At 42.2% G+C, this 20369-nt stretch overlaps 3 protein-coding genes across 5 annotated transcripts in view; 2 read left to right on the top strand and 1 right to left on the bottom strand.

Annotated features, from left to right (window-relative positions):
- DNAH3 (dynein axonemal heavy chain 3) overlaps positions 1 to 2582 on the bottom strand; it is a 59181-nt gene extending 56599 nt beyond the window's left edge. Inside the window, exons 1-2 of the mRNA XM_074886091.1 lie at positions 2508 to 2582; positions 894 to 995 (exon numbers count right to left, since the gene is read on the bottom strand). Coding sequence (XP_074742192.1) covers positions 894 to 995; positions 2508 to 2540 — 135 coding nt within the window. The 5' untranslated portion in view covers positions 2541 to 2582. The remainder of the gene's footprint in view (positions 1 to 893; positions 996 to 2507) is intronic.
- Positions 2583 to 5729: 3147 nt separating this feature from the next.
- Positions 5730 to 10965, top strand: LDAF1 (lipid droplet assembly factor 1). 3 transcript variants are annotated; one of them, XM_074886327.1, is made up of 5 exons: positions 5730 to 5878; positions 7095 to 7232; positions 8148 to 8316; positions 8712 to 8850; positions 10066 to 10965. In XM_074886327.1, the coding sequence occupies exons 2-5, from the start codon at positions 7161 to 7163 to the stop codon at positions 10157 to 10159; spliced, it is 474 nt and encodes a 157-aa protein (XP_074742428.1). In that variant the 5' UTR covers positions 5730 to 5878; positions 7095 to 7160; the 3' UTR covers positions 10160 to 10965. The 3 variants fall into 3 exon arrangements, with proteins under 3 accessions (XP_074742428.1, XP_074742426.1, XP_074742427.1); XM_074886325.1 differs by having other exon boundaries at positions 8148 to 8337; XM_074886326.1 differs by lacking the exon at positions 5730 to 5878 and adding an exon at positions 5958 to 6542 and having other exon boundaries at positions 8148 to 8337.
- Positions 10966 to 13147: 2182 nt separating this feature from the next.
- LOC141950837 (melanin-concentrating hormone receptor 1-like) lies at positions 13148 to 14757 on the top strand. The gene is made up of 2 exons (XM_074886202.1): positions 13148 to 13232; positions 13763 to 14757. The coding sequence occupies exons 1-2, from the start codon at positions 13148 to 13150 to the stop codon at positions 14755 to 14757; spliced, it is 1080 nt and encodes a 359-aa protein (XP_074742303.1).
- The last annotated feature ends 5612 nt before the right edge of the window (positions 14758 to 20369 follow it).

The raw sequence follows: 20369 nt of genomic DNA, 5'->3' as shown, positions 1-20369 counted from the left end.
AAAGGAACCTCTGGAGAAGTTACCTGGCAAAAACCTACTGCTTATGTGACACAAAAATTTCAGGACTGGCTAAATCAGCTCCCGTGTCTTACATAAACCCTTAACACATCCTCAGAAATCTGACTGATTTGTGGATGGAAACAAAATTTTTTAATGCAAATCTTCCTTGAATAATTTTCAGGTTTTTACCATAATTTTAGAGTATGTTTCAATTAAAATTTCCTATTTTCAAACAAAGACCAAAATAACCCAGTTTGCATCAGAAAGTACTTCAATTTCTTCACAAACAGTATCTTTCTAAAGAAAGACATCTTGGATGAACTGAAGTGCTGACACAAACGAGCCAAATGAGCAATTGTGAGGTACTTATGGTGGGGAAAGCCAGCTCTCTCTTCTTCCTCCCCTTAAGTGTAATATGTAATTTTTATTTGTGTCACACAGCAGAGGCTTTAGCTGTGCAGCTGTACAAGCTATCTATTCTGATCAATGCTGCACCTGTCAAGCTCTCAGCTGGTTTTGGAACAGCAGTCTAAATCAGGGGCTTTTGTGCTCTGCCATAAAGTACCGGGGGGGGGGGGTGGGGAGAAATCACAGTTTGTTTGGAAGAAAAATATTTTTACTACAGCTAATAATTAACAATAAATTTAAAGAACAGATTTAAACTGCCAAGGTTTAATATCCAAATCATAATAGAAGTTATAACAACACTTTTCTAAATAAGAGCAGCTCTAATGAAGTACCTGACAATCTGCTTAGTACTTTAACTTAGTAATTTAAATAGCTTTTCCTGTCCTTACTTCATCTGCCTAAGGCCTGGCAATATATGATGCCTAAAATCATGTTAGTACATGCAGCTTAATGTATACCTTGACACAAGGGGAGAGAGCACATACCTGATATAATTCTGAAGGTGCAGCTGAAGCAGAAGCAGGTAAGGATGGTAACTCCGGCAACCGTTTTGCATGACTCATGTTATACACAGAATAATTTTGTGACTAGAGAGAAATTAAAAACAACTTCAAAGCATTTATGAAATAGACTGTTTCAAAAAAGATTCAGAAAGAACAGAGACTTTCAGTTTTCATTGAAAATGACGTATTGCAACATTTCTAATTTTAAGGAAATGGACATTCTGTGGAATGAGTTCCTCAGCAAAACTGTTTTTCAGATTCCACTGTTCTTTGTAGTCATTTGATAAAACTTCTAATCACCAATAAATGTCACATTAAAAAAAAACCCAACTGGTTTTATATCACTGAAAACAAATAGTTTTTCATATTTTCAGTTATACTAAAAACTCCACATATCATGCAGAGTTTATAATGGTATAAAGACTGGATATTAAAATATTAAAGCCTACCAGACTGCCAAATTGGCAGTGAAACAGTCCAAGTTATGTGAACTGCATTAATGGGGCAAAAAAACCCACTAGATTTTTTCATGTCTATAATGACCCAGTTCCAGGAGAAGCTGTATTGCCAGGATGTCACTGGAAGAATAGATTGATCACAAGGACTTTGCAAAATGTTTTAATACAAATGTCAGAATACCTAATACCTCCTCAAGGTGACAGTACTTTGAGGTGGCCTTCCAGGACACCATACAAAGTTCTCTAAGGATATTTTCTCAGAATTATTTAGCCTCACAGGGCTTTAAGATGTTTTTGAATGGCAGCTTTCCTTGGTATAGGCCAAAACCTCACCCCTCATCTGTTCTGAGGCTCCTAAATCAAATTTGTTTAGGAGATTCACAAGGAACAAATTCCCAAATACATAGTGACACTATCAGAAAAAGGAGGTGGAAGTATGTTGTATCTGAATGCCATAAAACTGGAAGTTATCACCCAATACAATTATGTTTGAATAACATATAATAACCCTTTACATAATTTTTAATACATTTTTAGCACATGGTTATTGCTTTCTGATATATGACTAAGAAACTAGGCTGCTCAAACCTAGTTTTCCAGCAGACAAAATTGTGCCCTCCTCCATATCAAAGTAGAGCCCATTTACAAATAAAATTTGGGAAAGGACTAATCTGATTTACCTCCTTGGTATTCCCCACTGTGCCTGCACACCGACACACAGAAATCAAGACATTATCACCACCAGGCATATTTCACTAAAGACAGCATGAATTGCTCTTGATTAATGACTAAAGGACTGGGTCTTAGGGTACTTTAAAAATGAATAAACCATGGGGTTTATTAGGAGATTTGTTCATTCTTAAAGGTACTAGAGTTATTAAGAAAGCCATTGTTCATTCTAAAGCAACTCTTGATTTATATGTCACCTAACCTTTCAAAAAGTCAAATAACTGAGCAAAGGAATTCCTGATAGGAAGTATATTATAAAGGCTCAGGTCCAAAGAATATTCAACAAGAACGAGTGTCTTCAAATAAGAGTTCTTCCAATGTCAAACCACTAGCCACTGGTAATGGCCAATTTCATCTGCAGTTTTGAAGAAGTTATCAATCTTTCACAGTCACTGCAGAAAGAACTTACCCTCAGGAGTCTCGGGCTCTGTGTTGGCTTCATTTTGCTTTGTTTTTTTGTTTGTTTAGAAGTTTTCGGTCCTCCCTCTCAATATAAGCAACATTGGCATTACATGCACTGGAGAAGAATTAGAGACTCATTTCAGATACTACACAAGGTGCCAAAACAATCAGCTTCCTATCCCAACCTCCAGGAAGAAGAAAAATCCCAGCTCTCTCCATGTTTACATGTTTACAACACTAAGCTTTCTTCCCCTCCAAACCACACACTCTCTTTTACTTCATTCCTCATCAAGCTCACTTTTCACCTTAATCTTTCTCTCTCCAGATGTCTTTCAAGCAAGATTTTTTCCACCCTGCTCTTTCCACTTTCTCAAAAAACAGTTTCCTCCACACTGCCTGTTCTCTTCTAATGGCCCAGGGACTCTGGGCCCCTGATTGTGGTTTACAGCAGACAAAGCCACACATTAATTGCCATGAGAAATAAGCACACATCAAAAGGAATGGGAAAACAGAAAGGGATGCCCAGCACACCTTACATATCCACAGACTGCATGAGCGAGGAGGGAAAGCAGGTACTACCTGCAGGTGCCCTTGTTACCAGTCCCTCTGCCTGTTGCAGCTTGGTGAACTTCTCTGAAACTTGCCTTTCAGTCCCCGGCTTCGTTGCCCCAGTTACAGCATAGCTGGTGCTTGGAGACAGAAATTTCCTCCTCCCCCTCTTACCCAAGCGGGAGAGAAAACAGCCCCTTTCAGCACAGTGTTGCACCAAGCTGTGGTCAGGGAGATTCAGTTGTGGAACCAATGAGCAACTGACATTTGTATGAAAACACTGCACACAGCAAGGGAGCTCCCAGATCAATAAAGCCTATATAAACCCAGATTTTCTTAGGAGGAACTAGAAAAAAAAAATATTAAAGATTCAAAATCTTGAACCCAAACATCTCCACCACCTTTCCACCATTCAGAATCAAACTCCCTGAAGATCCGAAGACAGCAGGTGGGATACCTGTACTCCCAATTCTTCTAAGTCTGCTTGTATGCACTTGCCTCCCACTCACGGTCATCACTATATCCTGAAAGAGTCCTCCATCAAATTTCTTCACAAATGGAAATTATTACCATCCAACACAAAATCTAGTGCAGTCTCCCTATACCAATGCTCAAGAGAGGCCTTGTACATGTTCTATCAACACAGCAAGACCTCCATTTTAACTTAAACTCTTTCCCAACATCTTTGGATGCTATTTTTCATCCTATTTTCTGTAAACCATGAGAATGGTTGATATCCCTGAGTTAACTGCACAAGTTTTTCTTGCATCTTGACCAAATACCAACTACAAGTGCAACATTGTTCCTGCCTGGCCACAGGTGAAAGTTCCTACCATAAACTAAGTTGCTCTTTAAACACAAGCCAGTGTGGGGTACAGAACCAGTGCTGCTAACGCTGGCAACTGCTCAGCTCGTGTGTGCAGTAACTCCAAATATTTCAGTGCTGGTTTGCAACATGAATATTTTCCCGCTAATTCAAGCTGACGCTGGCATGAAGACAAGCTCAATTAAGCAACAGTTATAGTAACTACTGTTCCACTGCGCACAACAACTTGGATACTTATATATGCATGCCCTTTGAAGTTAAATAAATTACTTGTGCTGCTTGGTAAAAACATTTTATATAGAAAAAATTATATGTAAATTTTCAGCAGAAGAAATAATTAAACTTTAGAGTGCCATTATCACTGGATTATGTCACACTATAATTCTACCAGTATAATTCTACTAGTTTTTCCCTATGCTCACTTTAAAAAAATTATACAAAATCAACAAATTGAAATTTCATTTTATATGCACTAGTATACTAGGAATATCAATACACTCTGTACTTTAATAATATGAGATATAAACACTTGAACAGTTCAAGCAAAATAAACTTGCCCTCACCATCCTCTTCTTGCAGGTATTGTGTTGGGCTTTTAGAACCCATAGTCCAAATTTGCATTAATATGCAAATCTCTCTTACTTCCTCTGTCTACACAGATCCTTCCATGTATCTCCAGAGCTCACTGAAATCAGCACTCAAGACACAGAGCTCTGACAGGCTAATAGGTTAAAAACCCCACACTGCATAAAATCTCTTCGCTGTAACACCGACATGCTACAAATTAAACATGCTATTTATTTTGTTGCCTTAAAAAAAGAATAATTAAACCATTAATGTTCAGTTTTGCAATACTCTCATGGGTGGCACCAATCAAAAAGAGTGATTAAAGCAGTCATGAGAAACATGGATATTTTACTGATTTCTGACTGTAATTTACAGCATGAAAAATTCTATGTAGCAAAACTGGGAATTCACTGAAGCTTCACGCTTGCATGTAACATCATGATGGTGCTCTGGAAAGCAGCCAGACCAAGCCATCGTGCGACACACCTCCCCGCGCACCATTTCGGAGATGAGCAGTCCCATCCCAATGCTGGGACACTGTAGGAGGCACCCATCTTGCCGAAAACCGAATTTTAAAAATAATTATTCCTCACGTGGAGCATCTCCCCAAACAGGTTTGCCACACGGCCGCCCGTGGAGGCAGCAGGACAGGGTGGAAACGTGTGGGAACCAGCGCCCAGACAGGGGAGGGCGGTTCGGCCAGATGAAGCGGTTGGCGGCCGCCGGGGCAGTCACCGCTCGCTGCGGGCTGCCTTCGCCGCCTGCCGCTCCGGCGGGGGATGGCGGCCTCACAGCCGCGTCCCTCCGCAGCTCCCGCCCACGGAGCCCTGAGGCGCCGCTCGGAGCGAGGCCGCGCGGTACCGGACGCCCCCGCGGTACCGGACGGTCCCGGCCGCTCCTCGCGGCAGCACCCCCGTCTCTGGGGGCTGAGCGCGCCTCTGCTGGGCCACGCTTCCCGCAGGGAGGAGCTGCACGGCTATCGCACAGATCCTTATTTTCTGTCCGTAATTCGAAAAAGCTCACGGCTGTGTGTCCTAAAGCCACAGAAAACCCTGGGGCACTCCCTGAGGGTACCAGAGCTGAGCGGCTGAGGAAGGGCCCGGGGCGGGGGGGAACGGCAGGACGGGAGGGGGGCGGGAAAGGGCACAAAAGGGAAATAAATAAAAGCCCCTAAAGCCCCGGGCGGTCTGTGGAAACCCTCCCGGTTCCTTCCTCGCCAAACTCCTCCGTTGCGGTGCCCGTGCCACGCCACGGCCCCGGCCCTCTCCAGCCTCCCCGGGCGCCCGGCCCTGCCCGCCGCGCTGCCGGCCCCCGTGGGGAGGAGACAGCGGCGGGAAGGCGGCGGCGCTTCCCTCGGCCCCGGCAGGCCCAGCCCGGGAGGCTGCGGGAGGGCGAGGCGCCGTGGGGGGCTGCGGCGTGGCGGGCAGCAGCCGCAGGTGAGAGGGACGGCCCCGGCTCGGCGGAGAGCGGGCGGGGAGCGGCGCCGCCCCGCTCCGCCTGGCTGGGGACAGCGGGGCGGCCTGTCCGCCCGGGCGCAGCCCCGCGGGGCGCGAACCGCGTCCCCCTCAGCTCGGGCGGGCAGCGTCCCCCAGCCCACCGCGACGGGAGCGGGAGCCAACAGCGCTGAGCCCCGCGGCGGGGCAGTGCGGCCCCTTCAGCCCTGCGCGGCCTCGGCCCGCCCCGCTCGGAGGGGAGACCCGCGCCGTGCCCCGGCGCCGCAGGTCGGGGGAGGCCGGGACGGCGGGGCCCGGGGGCCCCCGTTAAGGGCAACGGCGGCGGGTAGCGGCAGTAGTGGTGTGGCGGGGGGTGGTTAATCCGCGCCTGACCTCGATTTTAAGTGTCCGGTGGAGGCGGCGGTGCGGTGAAGGTGCTCGGGGGCTGCCCGGCCCAGCGGGCCTCGGTAGGGCGGCTCGCTCCGGCACCAGCCCCCCGCCGTCGGGCCCTCGCCAACGCTGCTAGGAACGAGGTGAACGCTGCGGTATGAAAATACCGTGTAAACAAAGGGAGGGAGCGTGTATGTGGGCAGAGTGTAAGGCAGCGATATCGACACGGGCACTGTTTAGATTGACAAGCCGGAAAACATCTTTCAACCTTGCACTGGTAAGGGTACCCTTAGCAACAACAGATCAGGCTTTTGCGGGGTAAGGGGGAGTTTTGAGCTGATGTTCCCCTTAAACTGTCACAATTAAATATGTTCAGAGTGTTTGAAAGCATTTTGCCTTTATATGCAGAGTTTTGAAGCTGTACAGGGTATGGTTTCAATTCTGAACATGCAACTACTCTCAAAAGCAAGTGTCATTAATGTGTGAGAAGTTTCCAGCATTAGTAGCTATAAATTGTCCATGTGGATAGTTAAATTGACCTTTTCGCAGGTATTTCAATACCCTCATGGTTAATTATGGGTTAATTAATGGGTTAATTGTAAAGGAAGAAGGTGAGAGTCCCTTTGTATCTTGATATTTGGCTTTGAGAGTTTCAGAGGAGTTTTCAGGGACAAGCCGCCTACATTAGATGGACTTTTGTAAAAGTAATGTTTTAGACTCTGTGGATCACATTACCATTGGAAATCTACATTCTCTGTTTTTGCAAAAGACATATTTTCAAAAAACAACATCTGTATAAGCCTTTTACTAATTGTACCTTAATTTTAAGGAACACTGGATGGCTGAGTGAAAACTGGTGGTTCAGAAGATTTGCGATCGTGGCTGAGGTTACAACATGTCTAAAGAAATGCAAGAACTGCAGAAGCAATGGCACTCCATGGTGCAGTCCATCCACAGCAACTCAGATGTGGGTCTGGATTATAATTTTATATATTTATAAAGATACTCCTTTCATAACTCTCTGAATAGCACACTCCAATTTATTTAAATGCTGTGTCAAAACTTGGGGGGGGGAATTTTCACTCCCCTTTTTTAAGTGAACGCAGAGGAGCCTATGGGAAGGGCTGTGCTCCCACACCTTCAGCAATTGAGAAAAAAGGAAGGCTGTTCTGCATTTCTGTGTTTTACTGGTGTATCCATTTGAGATAGTAGAGTGGCATTTTAGTGAAATGGTTGTGCTGCTGTAAAAAGAACTAAAACTACAATACGTACTTCCTTAAGGTGTGGGAAATGTCTCTACTGAAGTAAAATTCCAGTGTATAACTGCCTCTGTAAAGAAGATTATTTTTTTTTCTACCAGTAACATTATAATTGAATTCCTAAAAACTTTGTGATACAGACATGCCTGCACTGTTTTTACACTCAATAAATGAGCAGGTTGCAGATACTACTGAGGCATGGAAAACAGAAAAATAATCTTAACATTTAAAAATTGTGTATTTTTTTCTTAACAAATACAGTCCTCTAGATCAAAATCATAGCTGTTGAGACCCCACTGAAATCTGTGCAGCTAAACTGTAATTTTTTTACTTGTTTTCAGGTTTTTTTATTGTGGTTTTTTTTTTTTTTTGATTTGTGCAAGAACTGAACTGGGAAGTCAAAGAGAAACATGTCTATTGTTGGTAGAATTATATTTGCTATGAAGTTATCTAAATTTGCAATAATCCTTATGCTTTTGAAATAGAGGCAACAGCTGCTCTCTATTGAAGCTGCAGACTTACAAAAAGATGCTACCTGTAGTTTGCTAAAGTAGCAGTAATCTTTAGAAGTTATCTATGACGAGATAAAAACAAAATCTGAAATGTTTTTCTTCCATCCACAGGTTGTTGCATTTATGAATTCTCGTGTTGGCCAATATTTAGGTGACCATCCTTTTGTTGCCTTATCAGTCCTGATGTTTATTGCCGTGTCTGCTATTCCCGTTGCATTTTTCCTGATTTTTGTTGTTACGACAGCCATAATGGCCTGTATCGGTGTGATAGTCGTGGAAGGTATTGTACGCATGCATGCACGTATGTACTTACTCCCTTTTAAGGCATGATGTCTCTTCCTTTTTTTCTTCTTCCTTCTGGAGTTCCCAGTTAAGCAATTGAGGATTTCTGTATGTAGTCCTCAGGTCTCAGCAGTAGTGAATAATACAAGAACAGTAATCTGATTAATTGTAGTTTATACAGGGGAAATCCTATTTCCCTTTCTAATCTCAGCCACCAGGATATGCCTAAACCAGTTATCTTGACCGTGCACAGCTTTTGTAGAGGCTAGCTAGTTGACTGCAGAAGACCGTTTTCCCAAATGGTTTGAAATTGGGGTTGTGGTAGAAGGTCAGTTCTTCTAATTTACTTGTATATAAACTTGCTTAAATAACAAAATGGTTTTCTTTTATTAGGTGTTGTAATAGCCACAGGTGGCATAGCCCTCCTTTGCGTGCTGTGTGGCCTGGGTGCACTTTCACTGGGAGTTTCTGGAGTACTGAGTGTGTGTTATGTCGTTCTTTCAACTCTGGTCAACTATTGGTATGCTTCAGGGTGAGTATTGATGTCTTGATCCATGCTTGGATTTCAAACTCTGCAACTGTACTATTGCATTCTTTACTTCATTTATTCTAAGTGAGCTACTGTTGATTAGTTTAACAAATGTTTCTTGAATGCTGGAGCAACTTAGGCTACCTTGGTGGCTTAATGTGCTGCATATAAATGTCTAGTCATCAATATATATTTTAATGAGAGTTACTACATGCCCTCCTTCCTGTTCAGGAAAGAAGAAATGTAAATAGTCTTTAAATGTGCATGTGCTAACCTAAGATGACATCAAGCAATAATATACAACTTTGTCTCACTCAGAGTATTTGTTGCTTTAAGTATCATTAAAACACACTTCCAAATCAGACTTTGCCTAGAGGATGAACCTGTTGCAGTTCTTTCTGCATGGTGGCCCAGCTATCTCTGCTTACCTGCATTTGTAGAGTAACGGCCCAAAATCAGTTGTAGATTTAGGATAGGCAAAGGGGTACTTGAAAGGGACAGTGTGGCCAAAATAGAAATTACAGGTTTGCTGGATGCTACACGTGTGCTGCTTGCCAGTCATGTCTCCCAGTACTTTAGGCTTGGAGGCCTGTTTCAGTCAGTAAGTGCCTCAGCCACGCCTTTGCCAAGCCTCTGGCCAGGACTACGAGGCACTCACATGTTGTGCTGGAGTGCCACCTGTTGCCCGCCTAAATATCTACCAGAGAATGAATAGTGATAATCATTTCTTAAGCATAGGGAAGAGCAAGAAAAAAAAATACAGCTGCTCTCTCCTAGACTTTCTTAACTTGCTCCTTCATCTCAAGGACACACCAGACTGCCTGTGGAGCCTGTGATATTGTCAGGATGACAAGACCGTGGTGTAAGGACCAGTGTGCTCACATTTATTCCAGAGCTCTATAGTGCTCCTCCAGGGCATCCTGCCAGGTCCACAACATTGCCTACCAATTCCACAAAAGACTTCTTTTTTTCCATAATGTATCAAAATACACAACCCAACATACAGACCAGTCATACTGACTTACAGCTTTGATGCTAAAATGGGTATCTGCTCTTTTTATGTTCTTGTGTCTTTTGAGAGAAGCTCTGGTAGACCAGCAACGGATGTTCCAGGAGTCTCAGGCACATTTACATCTCTCATTGCTCAGCTTTTTTGAGCAGAAAGGCAATAATCTGGTGAAAGAACAGACTAAAACCATTCTTTTATCCTATATACAGGGGTCAGATAAGGAAGGAAGAAATTAATGGAAGTTCGGCACAGAAGAGTCCTCCTGTCTTGGATCTTTCTGCCAATAATGGAAAGAACGAATAAGTGGGTTTCTCCCCACTTCCTTCATAGGCACTTAACTGTACTACTCTGACCTTTGCAATGTAATTGTTTACTTGTTGAGCATTCAACCTTTGTGCACTCCTCACAGGAACTGAAAAAAATCAGTATGCATCTTACATTGTCACTGCAAAACTAATATTAAGAATAACCATGAAGCAGCAGTGCATTGCAATGTTAAGTGTATGTGCATGATGGAATGTTCCACAGAACTTGGTAAAGGGATGTAATAATAACTGCTACTGTTAAGTCAGTGACAATTAGGTGAAAGAAAGGGTAGGTAGGTAGTAGCTTCCCACTTGTTACGGGAGTTCTGGATGTGTTTTTTGGATCTATCTTTTAAAATCTGTATGCAGCAGTTGGTCATTTTGATATATGTGTCAAAGCTCAGAACACCAAAAATGTGTTTTGAATGTTAAAAAATATTTTTTAAGCCTTAACAGCCTTTGTTAAAGTAGTATGAGCACACCATGCTAATGCTTTATATTTATTATACAAGGAAAATTGGGGTTTTTCATGCGTTAAGTCATGGTGTAAGCTTTTATATACCTTTAGATATTGTGTTAATCTGAAGGGATATTTTCCTTGTTCTCATTGCCGCATCAAATCAACAGCATGCAGTTAGGTCTTGCATTTTGTCATATTTGTTTAGGTATTTAAATAACCTGGTTTGCTTCTCAGTTGTAACTTTGTGTTATTTAAACTTTTTTCATTTTTGCAAATGCTATAATATTTTGAAGCATTAAGAAAGTATCTAATTATATTAGTTTAATAAAGTGCTGTTTGTTTAACCAGGTTGTCTTGTTATTCTGTTGATTCTACAGTAAAAACAACTTTTCCAGATTTACTTCTAGGAAGGCTACATTTTGGAGCTGAATTTTTTACCTCAGTTATTGGCCAGACAAAATAACATTATTGGTGAACTGCCGATACTCCCCTTCCCATGCCTGTAAAGGAAGTGCAGAATCCCAAGAACTAATTTAGTGTAATACTCCAGTTTTGCATGAACCAACGTGCTGTTTGACTCTAAAGTGGAGTCAAAAGTTTATCTGAGCCGTAATGCGTTCCACCTAGCCTTGGTGGTAATGTCTTCAGCTGTAGTAATAAGCTGGTCCCACACATCAGCACTAGAGTGTTACTGTCTGCAGGAGACAGGCAGGACCTGATACTGGTTTGTAAAGGACTCTAGTATTTACTAAATTCCACTTAAATATGAAGGATTTACAGAATGGAGATTGTAATAGGAGATTTCTTTTGTAAGTTACTAAGATAAAATGTTTGATTTTTTTCAGGTTCTTCAAAGCTTTATCCAACCAAAACTTTAACTTTTTAACTTCCAGTTGATAGTAGTATACAAGTGGTAGAACAGAGAAAAAAAAAAGAAACAGGAAAAGTACATTCTCTACTTTCCTTGTAAGAAAAGCCAGTGCTGTGATACTGTTTACATGACATACAGCCTGGAGAAATCCATCTGGAATATGGAACAAAGACTTAACATGAATGTATGTACTTTTTTTTTTACATTGCTGGTATCCCCACTTTAGGATCAAATCTGCAGCTGTGCTGTTAATTACAGTAGAGCTCTGCCAGTTTAGAGCAAGTGAGGATGGGGGGGGGGGGGCCACGTTAGAATGCTGTTCTTAACAATTGTATGGTGCTGCACATCACAGCTCTAGGTAATACAACATAGTGCATACATCAGACTGCAAAAACCCCAACGATACAGCCATTTGCAAACAAAGAGACTCCAGCTAGATAGTATGTCCAGGGCATTGAGGTGAAGGAGGCATTTTACACTGGCTGGTAAATGGAATACATTATCCCTTCTGCAAATAGACTGGTGCCTGCTTTTAAGAGCTGGGAGGTGCTGAAATAACTATTTCTAAGTACTAGAAATCCTTATGACTAGCAAAAAGTGAGCCTTGAAATAGGATTCTAGTCATTACAGAATCCTTCCCACCCTTCACCAGACTACTGGCCCCCACTACCAGAACACAGTTTGAGTCAAGTCTTTCTTTCCAAACCTTACTTTTTTTAGGCAGTAATGCCTTCAATCTAGGCATTTACTGGCTGCTAAGAGCAGACTAATGGTTATGAGGGAAATAAGCAGAGATTAGTGTGACTTGATAACACAATCACCACCTCATTTATTTAATACTTCCAGCCTTTTTTACATGCTGAACTGCTATCATTTCAAATACACCTTGAAAATAAAACCCTTGTTTCTCTCCTATTCTCTTCTATCAGTCTGCCTAAAATGAAGCATACATAACTCTATTACTGTGCTTGAGACCTCAAAATAATTGAAATGGAGAAAGCACTTCACAGAAGGGAGATAATGATGCTGTTTATCATCTGTGCTGCAACTTACCAGGCACAGCCAGAAAATACTAGCTTCTGCATACTTACGGAGCTTGTACATTTTCACCTTTAGGATGATCTTGCATCAGAATCTAAAGATATTAGCCCCAATCTATACTTGAAAATGTTGCTGCAAACTTGACTTTAGGTTAACAAGGTTCTTTGCAGAACTAAATATTGAGCTATTTATACACATTTAGACCCTAAAAACAGTCTGTTCTCAGTACTGGCTACCCATCATTTTAGTTAGAGGATTTTATTTATTTCCAGGCCCCCTTTGCCTCTCCAGAGCACAAGTTCATTCCTTAGTCTATCAGTGGATCCCAATCACTGCTTTTAGCACTAAAATGAAATTCTGCTCTCCCTGCAAGCATATTTCCAGCACTCTGCTGCCAGCTTGGTGACAGGCACTGCCTCAGTCCCAGCGTTACTTTTGCCTGGTGGTGGTGCAAGGAGCTGCTTTTTAACCTGCATTAACAGCTTCTGCTGGTGCTCAGAGCAGTGGCTTTCTGAGTAGCCCCACAGATCTCCAAGGAATCAGCAACCTTTATTCTTTCAACATGAAACACTAACATCTTCAACCTGCTGATGGGGACCAATTTTTCCTGAAGGATGGATTTTAAAACAAATCACACTGAGAGCTTGAACAGCTGCATCCCCAACAGCTTCAAGGCTGTTCAAAACTTTTCTCTGCCTGGTAAGTGAAAAATATACATTAGTATATAAACTATAATATGTGTAGGCAGGGGGGAAGAAAAAAATTCACTTATGTGAAATGATTTTGAAGAAAGCCTAAATAGAGGTATTATTATCCATGTAGTTGAGCAACATGTATCAGAGATATGAATGTATATATTGAAACATATTATATGTGTATACATTTGAAAGGGTCTAAGTACACCTACTTGGAATGATATATAGACTGGTGCTCTTTCATTCTATCATTAATATGTGTGGTCGTATATATGAAGGGAAAAGTAGGTATATGCACATTTGATTAGACACATTTTAACATATATATTTGTGAAAACTGCTGAGAAAGTGCCTGTGTGTGGTTAGACACAGCCACCCACACAAATCACTTCATCTTACATATGCTTAAGAAATCAATTATTGTTTGCATCCAGAGCACTTGTCGTTTGTTGGAAGCCAGAATATCTACAAGGCATGTCCTCACCAGTGGTCCTGGCATAGCTGACTTTTTCCTGCCTACGCTTGTCTCTGCAGGTGACTCCAGCAGGATGAGCTATGGCAGCTTCATCATGCCCACCCTGTTTGGTATTATCTGCCTGTTGGGCATTATTGGTAACAGCTTGGTTATCTGTACAGTCTTAAAGAAATCTGGCCCTAGCAGTAGTGTCCCAGATATCTTCATCATCAGCCTCTCCATGGTGGACCTGCTCTTCCTCCTGGGCATGCCCTTCCTCATCCACCAGCTGCTGGGAAATGGAGCCTGGCACTTTGGGGAGACAATGTGCACAATCATCACTGCCCTGGATGCCAACAGCCAGTTCACCAGCACCTACATCCTTACTGCTATGTCCATCGACCGCTACCTGGCCACTGTCTACCCCTTCACCTCCACCCGCTTCAGGAAGCCCCCTGTGGCAATCCTTGTCATCTGCATACTCTGGGCCCTTTCCTTCCTCAGCATTACACCTGTGTGGCTGTATGCTCAGCTCATCCCTTTGCCTGGAGGTCTACTAGGCTGTGGTATTCAACTGCCAGACCCCCAGAGGGACATTTATTGGTACACTCTCTACCAATTCTTCCTGGTCTTTGCCATCCCTTTCGTCCTCATCACAGTGGCGTACAGGAGGATCCTGCTCAAGATGGCCAGGTCCTCAGAAGCACTGATGAGCCAAAGATGCACCAGGGCTCGAACCAAAAGACTGACCCGTACAGCAATTGCTATTTGCATGGCCTTCTTCCTTTGCTGGGCACCATTCCACATCCTGCAACTGGCCCAGCTCACCATGACTCACCCCACCCTGCCTTTCTACTATGCCTACAATGTGGCTATCAGCCTGGGTTATGCCAACAGTTGTCTGAACCCCTTCATCTACATCTTGCTGGGCCAAAATTTCCAGAGGCGACTTGGGGTCCCTGTAAGGCCAGCAGCTGCAGGGCAGGCTTCCCCAAATGGGAACAAAAGCATTCAGGAGGATGCAATTGAGTCAGGGCAGCCATTGCTGCATTTGGTGTCCATCTCGGGCAGGTAGCAAGACCCACAGTAATCTGGGTATGCCCCCACAAACCAGCTGCTCTTCTCTCCTGATGAACCACACAGGCAGCAGCAGGCAGGTGAGCACCAGGCACCATATCTGCTCTGGGATGGATCTTTACTTGGCCTGAAGACAAAGTCATGGCAGCATTTGGAGAGAAGCTCTGTTTGGCATTGTGTTCTTATTTACATCTTCCCCAACAGCTGTAAGTTATATTCTGCCCAGGAAATGCAAAGCTTCCAAGCCTTTTATTAGATTACCCCACATACTAAAAATATTTTCGTGCAAAATCCCAGACAAGCAGCAATCCTCCACCCAGGGTTGAGACACTGCCACCATTTGAAACTTGGGGACTTTGAAGTTTATTTCTTGCTTCAAACTCACTACAGAGGAAGGAAGGAAGGAATTTGGACTGATCTGGATCTTTTTCTCCCCAAAACATGGCTCAAGAGCATAACATGCTTTATGAAGGTGTTGAACAATTGGACAATCATGTTTTCATCTCCTTTCTAACACACCAGCTCCATGACACATTTAACAGTGGGTGAGATGTCAATAATTTTCTGTCATTTTAAAGCCAATAAAACTGCCCATTTTCCAGAATCAGCAATTGTCAAGAGTCTAGTAAATACTCCCAAATATATTTAAATTAAAATTAACCAGATTGATTTATTCCCAATCACTTTGAGAGACAGGTCTGAACTATCTTGTTGACAACAGAAACCCAAGTTAAACAGTAGCTGTCACTAAGCCACTAATTTGTTTTGCAGTAGAAAGTAATGATTAAATCCTATCTACGTTAAAAAAAACAGAATAGTTTTACCATTGGCAGCCTATCATGTGCATATACATATCATTGTGGTATTCTCTCAGCTTGCAGCAAGCCTTTTGTAAATACACGTTTTGAAGCATATTGCTCAGGTTTTCAACTTGACTGTAGGTGGCTCAGCTTTCATGTGCCCATCTTGAGCAATTTTGAAAGGACTTGACATCTATTCTCTGACAATCAAACCTTTCTGCTGCACATGGCAATCAAAATCACTGGGCTTTAGTTTTAAAACACTACTATTCTACTAATAGCAGGCACCCACATCCAGAAAAACAGGCAAAAGCAAAGGTTTTACACATATCTGTTTTAAAGGAACATTTGCCTCTTTACAGCAGATCAAATTAAAGCTGCTTAAAAAGTGGTTTTATATTTCAAGAGATCATAAAGGCCAGACCAAATTCTTTATCAAGAATACTCAGTTGCTAGAACACACAACCTACTTCAATTTAGTAAATTAAAAGTTATAAACTTCAGTTTGATTTATTCCTGCTCCTATAAAGTAACCAATCAACACTGCAAATGAAGAAACATACTTATGATTATTTATATGCACTCCATAGTGTGGGGGATCTTTATCTCCACCTGCTTAGATTTCCAGGAGCCATTTCTTTTAATAGCATGTTAATTCAGCAAACAACTAGTACAAAACTCAGTAGTCAACAATCCCTGAAGCAAGGCTGTCTCCAATATCTTTTCAGGAAACACTTTTAAGGACAGAGCAATAAAACCCATACACCTGTCTCAGGTGACAGCACTCAAAGGCTTTAGACCACAGCTCATATGTGGATACACAGCTGAAGAGATCCAATCCTTCCCCCTGAGTTTCCTTTATGCCCTCCCTCATCTTTTGCTGAAGGGAGCAGGCATTGCTTAATAAACTCAGACACTGAAGCAAGTGAATTTCAGCTCAGAGTCTGGCCCCACATGAACCATTACCTTCTGCATTTTAAATTGATTTTTCATTATGCAATTCATTCTGTCATCAGCACTTAGCAGAAGCTAAAGCTGTGCTTTTTCAGTTACCAGCAGCTAAACATAGAGCAGTTTCAGTCCTGCTGCCCTGACCTTTGCATGTTTATCAGTCACTATTGTTTCAAGGCTTCTCCCCATGCCCTTTTAATGAGAGCTGCTTTCAGTGCTGTGCCATCACCACATTCATGTGGTTTTTGATAGGGATACACTGAAGAAATAAGAACTAGGTCAGTACAGACCAGGTATTTTTACAGGAGACAGTAAGGCTGTCCCTCAAATTAATGTGTAGGTTGTTCAAGGTTTTTTGTTTTATTTATTTACTTTTTAGTTATTAAACACTGCAGAAGAACTAAGAAGTCCTTAGCAAGGGAGGCTGGGGAGATGATGCCAAGGCCCCTTTTTCCCAGCTGTGCTCTCAACTTTCTGCAGAAGAGCACCAGCCCAGCAGGGAAATGGCAAGACCCTTTCCCACCCCAGTGGCACCATTCCCACCTGGGTCCTCAGCCTACCCAACCCCAAGGATCTAGTTTACTGGCCCTTATTTAGACATAAACATGCCTCAATGGGCAGCCACTCCTGCAGCCCTAATCCCTACATCCTGGGGGACCCTAAACATCTCAAGTCTTTCTAAGGAGATTTGGAGCAACTAACTTTGCCATGGTTCCTGAAACAGCTGCTTGAGCTCAAGCTGCAGACACCCAACGCTGACTCCACATGCAGCAGGTTCATTGACTCTCTTTCCCTGTGCCTCCTCTTGCTGCACCATCATTCATGCTTTGTCCCATGTGTCACAAGAGGGACATCAGGCCTGAAGGCAGTAAAGCAATCCTTTATATTTGTTAAGTGAGCTTAAAAATTCTACAGTGAACACACTTCAACAGGGGACTGAGAAACACCAGCACTTGTACAGGAAGAGGGAAAGAATGCATGTGATGGGCTCCAAGGTCAATTATTTACAAAGTAGGGGGAAAAAAAACCACCAGATTTTCCCCCATTTGAATAAGTTACATGAGTCTTCATTTAAACTTTCTCTGCAATATCCACAAATAGAGCACAACTAAACCACCCTGGGAGAACTGTAGAGTTAATACTCCCAGAGACCAGGGACAGATCTCCTCCCACGTGCCATGTCTGACAGTCTGCCTCTAAGCAGACAATATTAGCTAAAAACAGGAGCCAGGCAACAACTTTCCCTTTGACCCAGATGGCTGTCACTGTGTGTAACTTCTTTGTCTCATCTCTCCAGCTAGCAAGAATAGTACAAAAGATAGAAGTCAAAGAGGAAAAGTAAAGCTCTTACCTATACCCTTACTAAAGGTGAGACATTTTAAACACCCTCACTAGTACAAGTCTCCAGATTCATATATGCAAGCTATGTGAGAAATAATTTATGGGGATGTTGGCTAGCATTTCTTTTACACAGCATTCACATGACAGCCAATGTAATGGTATTTAGTAAGTTCCAAGCATCCTGGAGCAGAGGTTCAGACTCCATCCAGCAATGAGACAAGGAAACACATCTCTGCCTAAACATACACTGATCTTTTCTCACATTTAGGAATGAAGAACAAGATAGAGAGAGTGAATATTAAGAATATCAGCCCTGTTTGGCTCAGAAGAATTAAAAGCCCATACAGTTAAGTACAATGTACTGTCAAGTAAATAATAAATCCTCTTCATCAAGCACTCTTCTAGCTTTTGCAGAAATACTTCATACTCCATTCAAGTGCTAAGACAACAGGACTTAAGTATAGTAGGTGATTACTTAGGCTATTGTCCAAACTATTTCAACCCTAACACCTATCAAGCTAATAATAGGTAGTAAAAGTGACTTGCAACTAAATGTCACCAATGTGAATTTCATAGTTTCATTATACTTCTGTTGATGCTGTAACTGGCATTAACAGCATAAAGCCTTCCTTAATGATCATGTTCCCAATATCCATGCTCTTCTTGCATGGAATTTACATTCATATTTAGAAAGCATACCCTGAAGTCTGTTGTATTAAAAAAGCTCATTAGTAATGCTTATTAAGTGAAGTAGGGGCTGTTGCAGATGAGCCCCCAGCCCTGTGCTATTTATGCTCATCACGCTTGACAATTAGCACTAGCAGAGTCTGTCCAGTACTCAACCTGAAGCCCTGCATGCCCAGAGAACACAGAACTGGACATGTGATGATCACTCTCCCTGTTTCCACAAAATTGCCAGACAACGTTTAACCTAAGGCTGTTACACTCAGTGCAACAAAGCACTTTCATCCTTTTTCATTGTCACATGCAATTGTATTTTTATGCCTCATTTCCTTGACTGTGTAAGGCAATGTGTACAGAATACAAAATAAAAAGCATAATTGCATGACTGAAACCATCTCACTTCAAATGGTCTGTTACATGTACAGATATTGCTGTCCTTGTTTATAGTGAGAACTGCAATGAACAACTACAGTGACATTTTAGAAGAGACACACACTGACCTTTTAACAAACACTCATTACTCTTTCTCACCCTGCTGAAGTTCTGAGTGCAGCCACCTTTCATGTCAGGTTACATGAAGAAGAGTCTTAGGCTCCATTTAGAGGACAGTAAAACTATAGGTCCAAGATGTCTGTGTGCCTAAAGCATGCATCAAATCTTCAGTGACTCAGTGTTTTGGCTCTGCTAGCAGTTCTAAGATGGAGGGTTTCTAACGTGTATGCTTTGGATGCAATTCCAAACATTTATGGGCTTAAAAGGGAAGTACAGCTGAACCTCACTAATCCCAGTACTTCAGGACTCTGTCACTGTTTGGTTTAGTGCAGGAGTGTAACTACTAATACAAGGCACATTCTTCACATATGACTACAGAGTAGAGTTTCCCCTGAAGATTAGTATTTTGGTATAAGACAAAAGCAAAAGGAGACTATACCATGCAAGTGAGGGCACTAAGCACAGAAACTCTAATACTAGTGAGGACAGCAAGGGTAGGAAATGGTATAGCAAGTTAACATTCAGTTTAACAGAGCCATCCCAATTATCAGGCCCTAGAGGAACGGAGATCAGTTGTTGTAGCCTAGCAGAATATAAGGAAACCACAAGTCAAACACAATCTAATGAAGTTAGTGTGACACAACCAGACTTCAAGAGAGGTAGCATTAATGGAGGTGGCATTAGCATTCTCCATTCTCTCTGCCTGCAGGCTAAGCATACTGTTAAATCCTGTTTGGCTGCCTACAACCTAATGGTATTTAGTTTATATGGTTACATGGTAATTCCCTCTAAGCTCACTTGAATCTGGAGAACATTCCTTTAGGGAGGAAGGGCAACATATCAAACCTAGAGTCTGACTTTTTAATAGGAAAGAATATTAACAGTGCAAGTAACACCAAAGGTGACATGGGAAATCTTTATATAGCCTCTTCTGGCACACTAATAAATTGGAAGAGTTTTCCAATTTTTGTACAGGTTAGGAAAACTTACATGTAAAGAGAACCTATTAGAAAGCTAACAGAATTTATTTATTTATTCCTCTTTCTTTATAGTCTAGAGTGCCACGTAAGCAGGGGAGAGGGAAAATGACAAGTAGTTTCCCTTCCAAGCACCAGCAAAGCCATTTTGCTTCAGTACATAAAGTATTAAAGACATGTCAGCTTTATCTGTTACTCATACCCTTTCTTTCCTTTCCAAACACACTCTTTTCCTCCCCTAGTTTTCAAAGACCCTGAAATTACGTACTCCTGGTGCTCTTATTTAAATGGCCATGGAACTTCTGACCACCAGAACATCAGCTCTGGCAGCAAGAAGAGTCTGTTCCACTTTGTGGTTTTCCTAA

Source organism: Strix uralensis, chromosome 16 (genome assembly GCF_047716275.1).
Source record: "Strix uralensis isolate ZFMK-TIS-50842 chromosome 16, bStrUra1, whole genome shotgun sequence".
Taxonomy (NCBI): domain Eukaryota; kingdom Metazoa; phylum Chordata; class Aves; order Strigiformes; family Strigidae; genus Strix; species Strix uralensis.
Note: the sequence above shows the minus strand (reverse complement) of the source record. Positions and strands in the feature narration are given on the sequence as shown.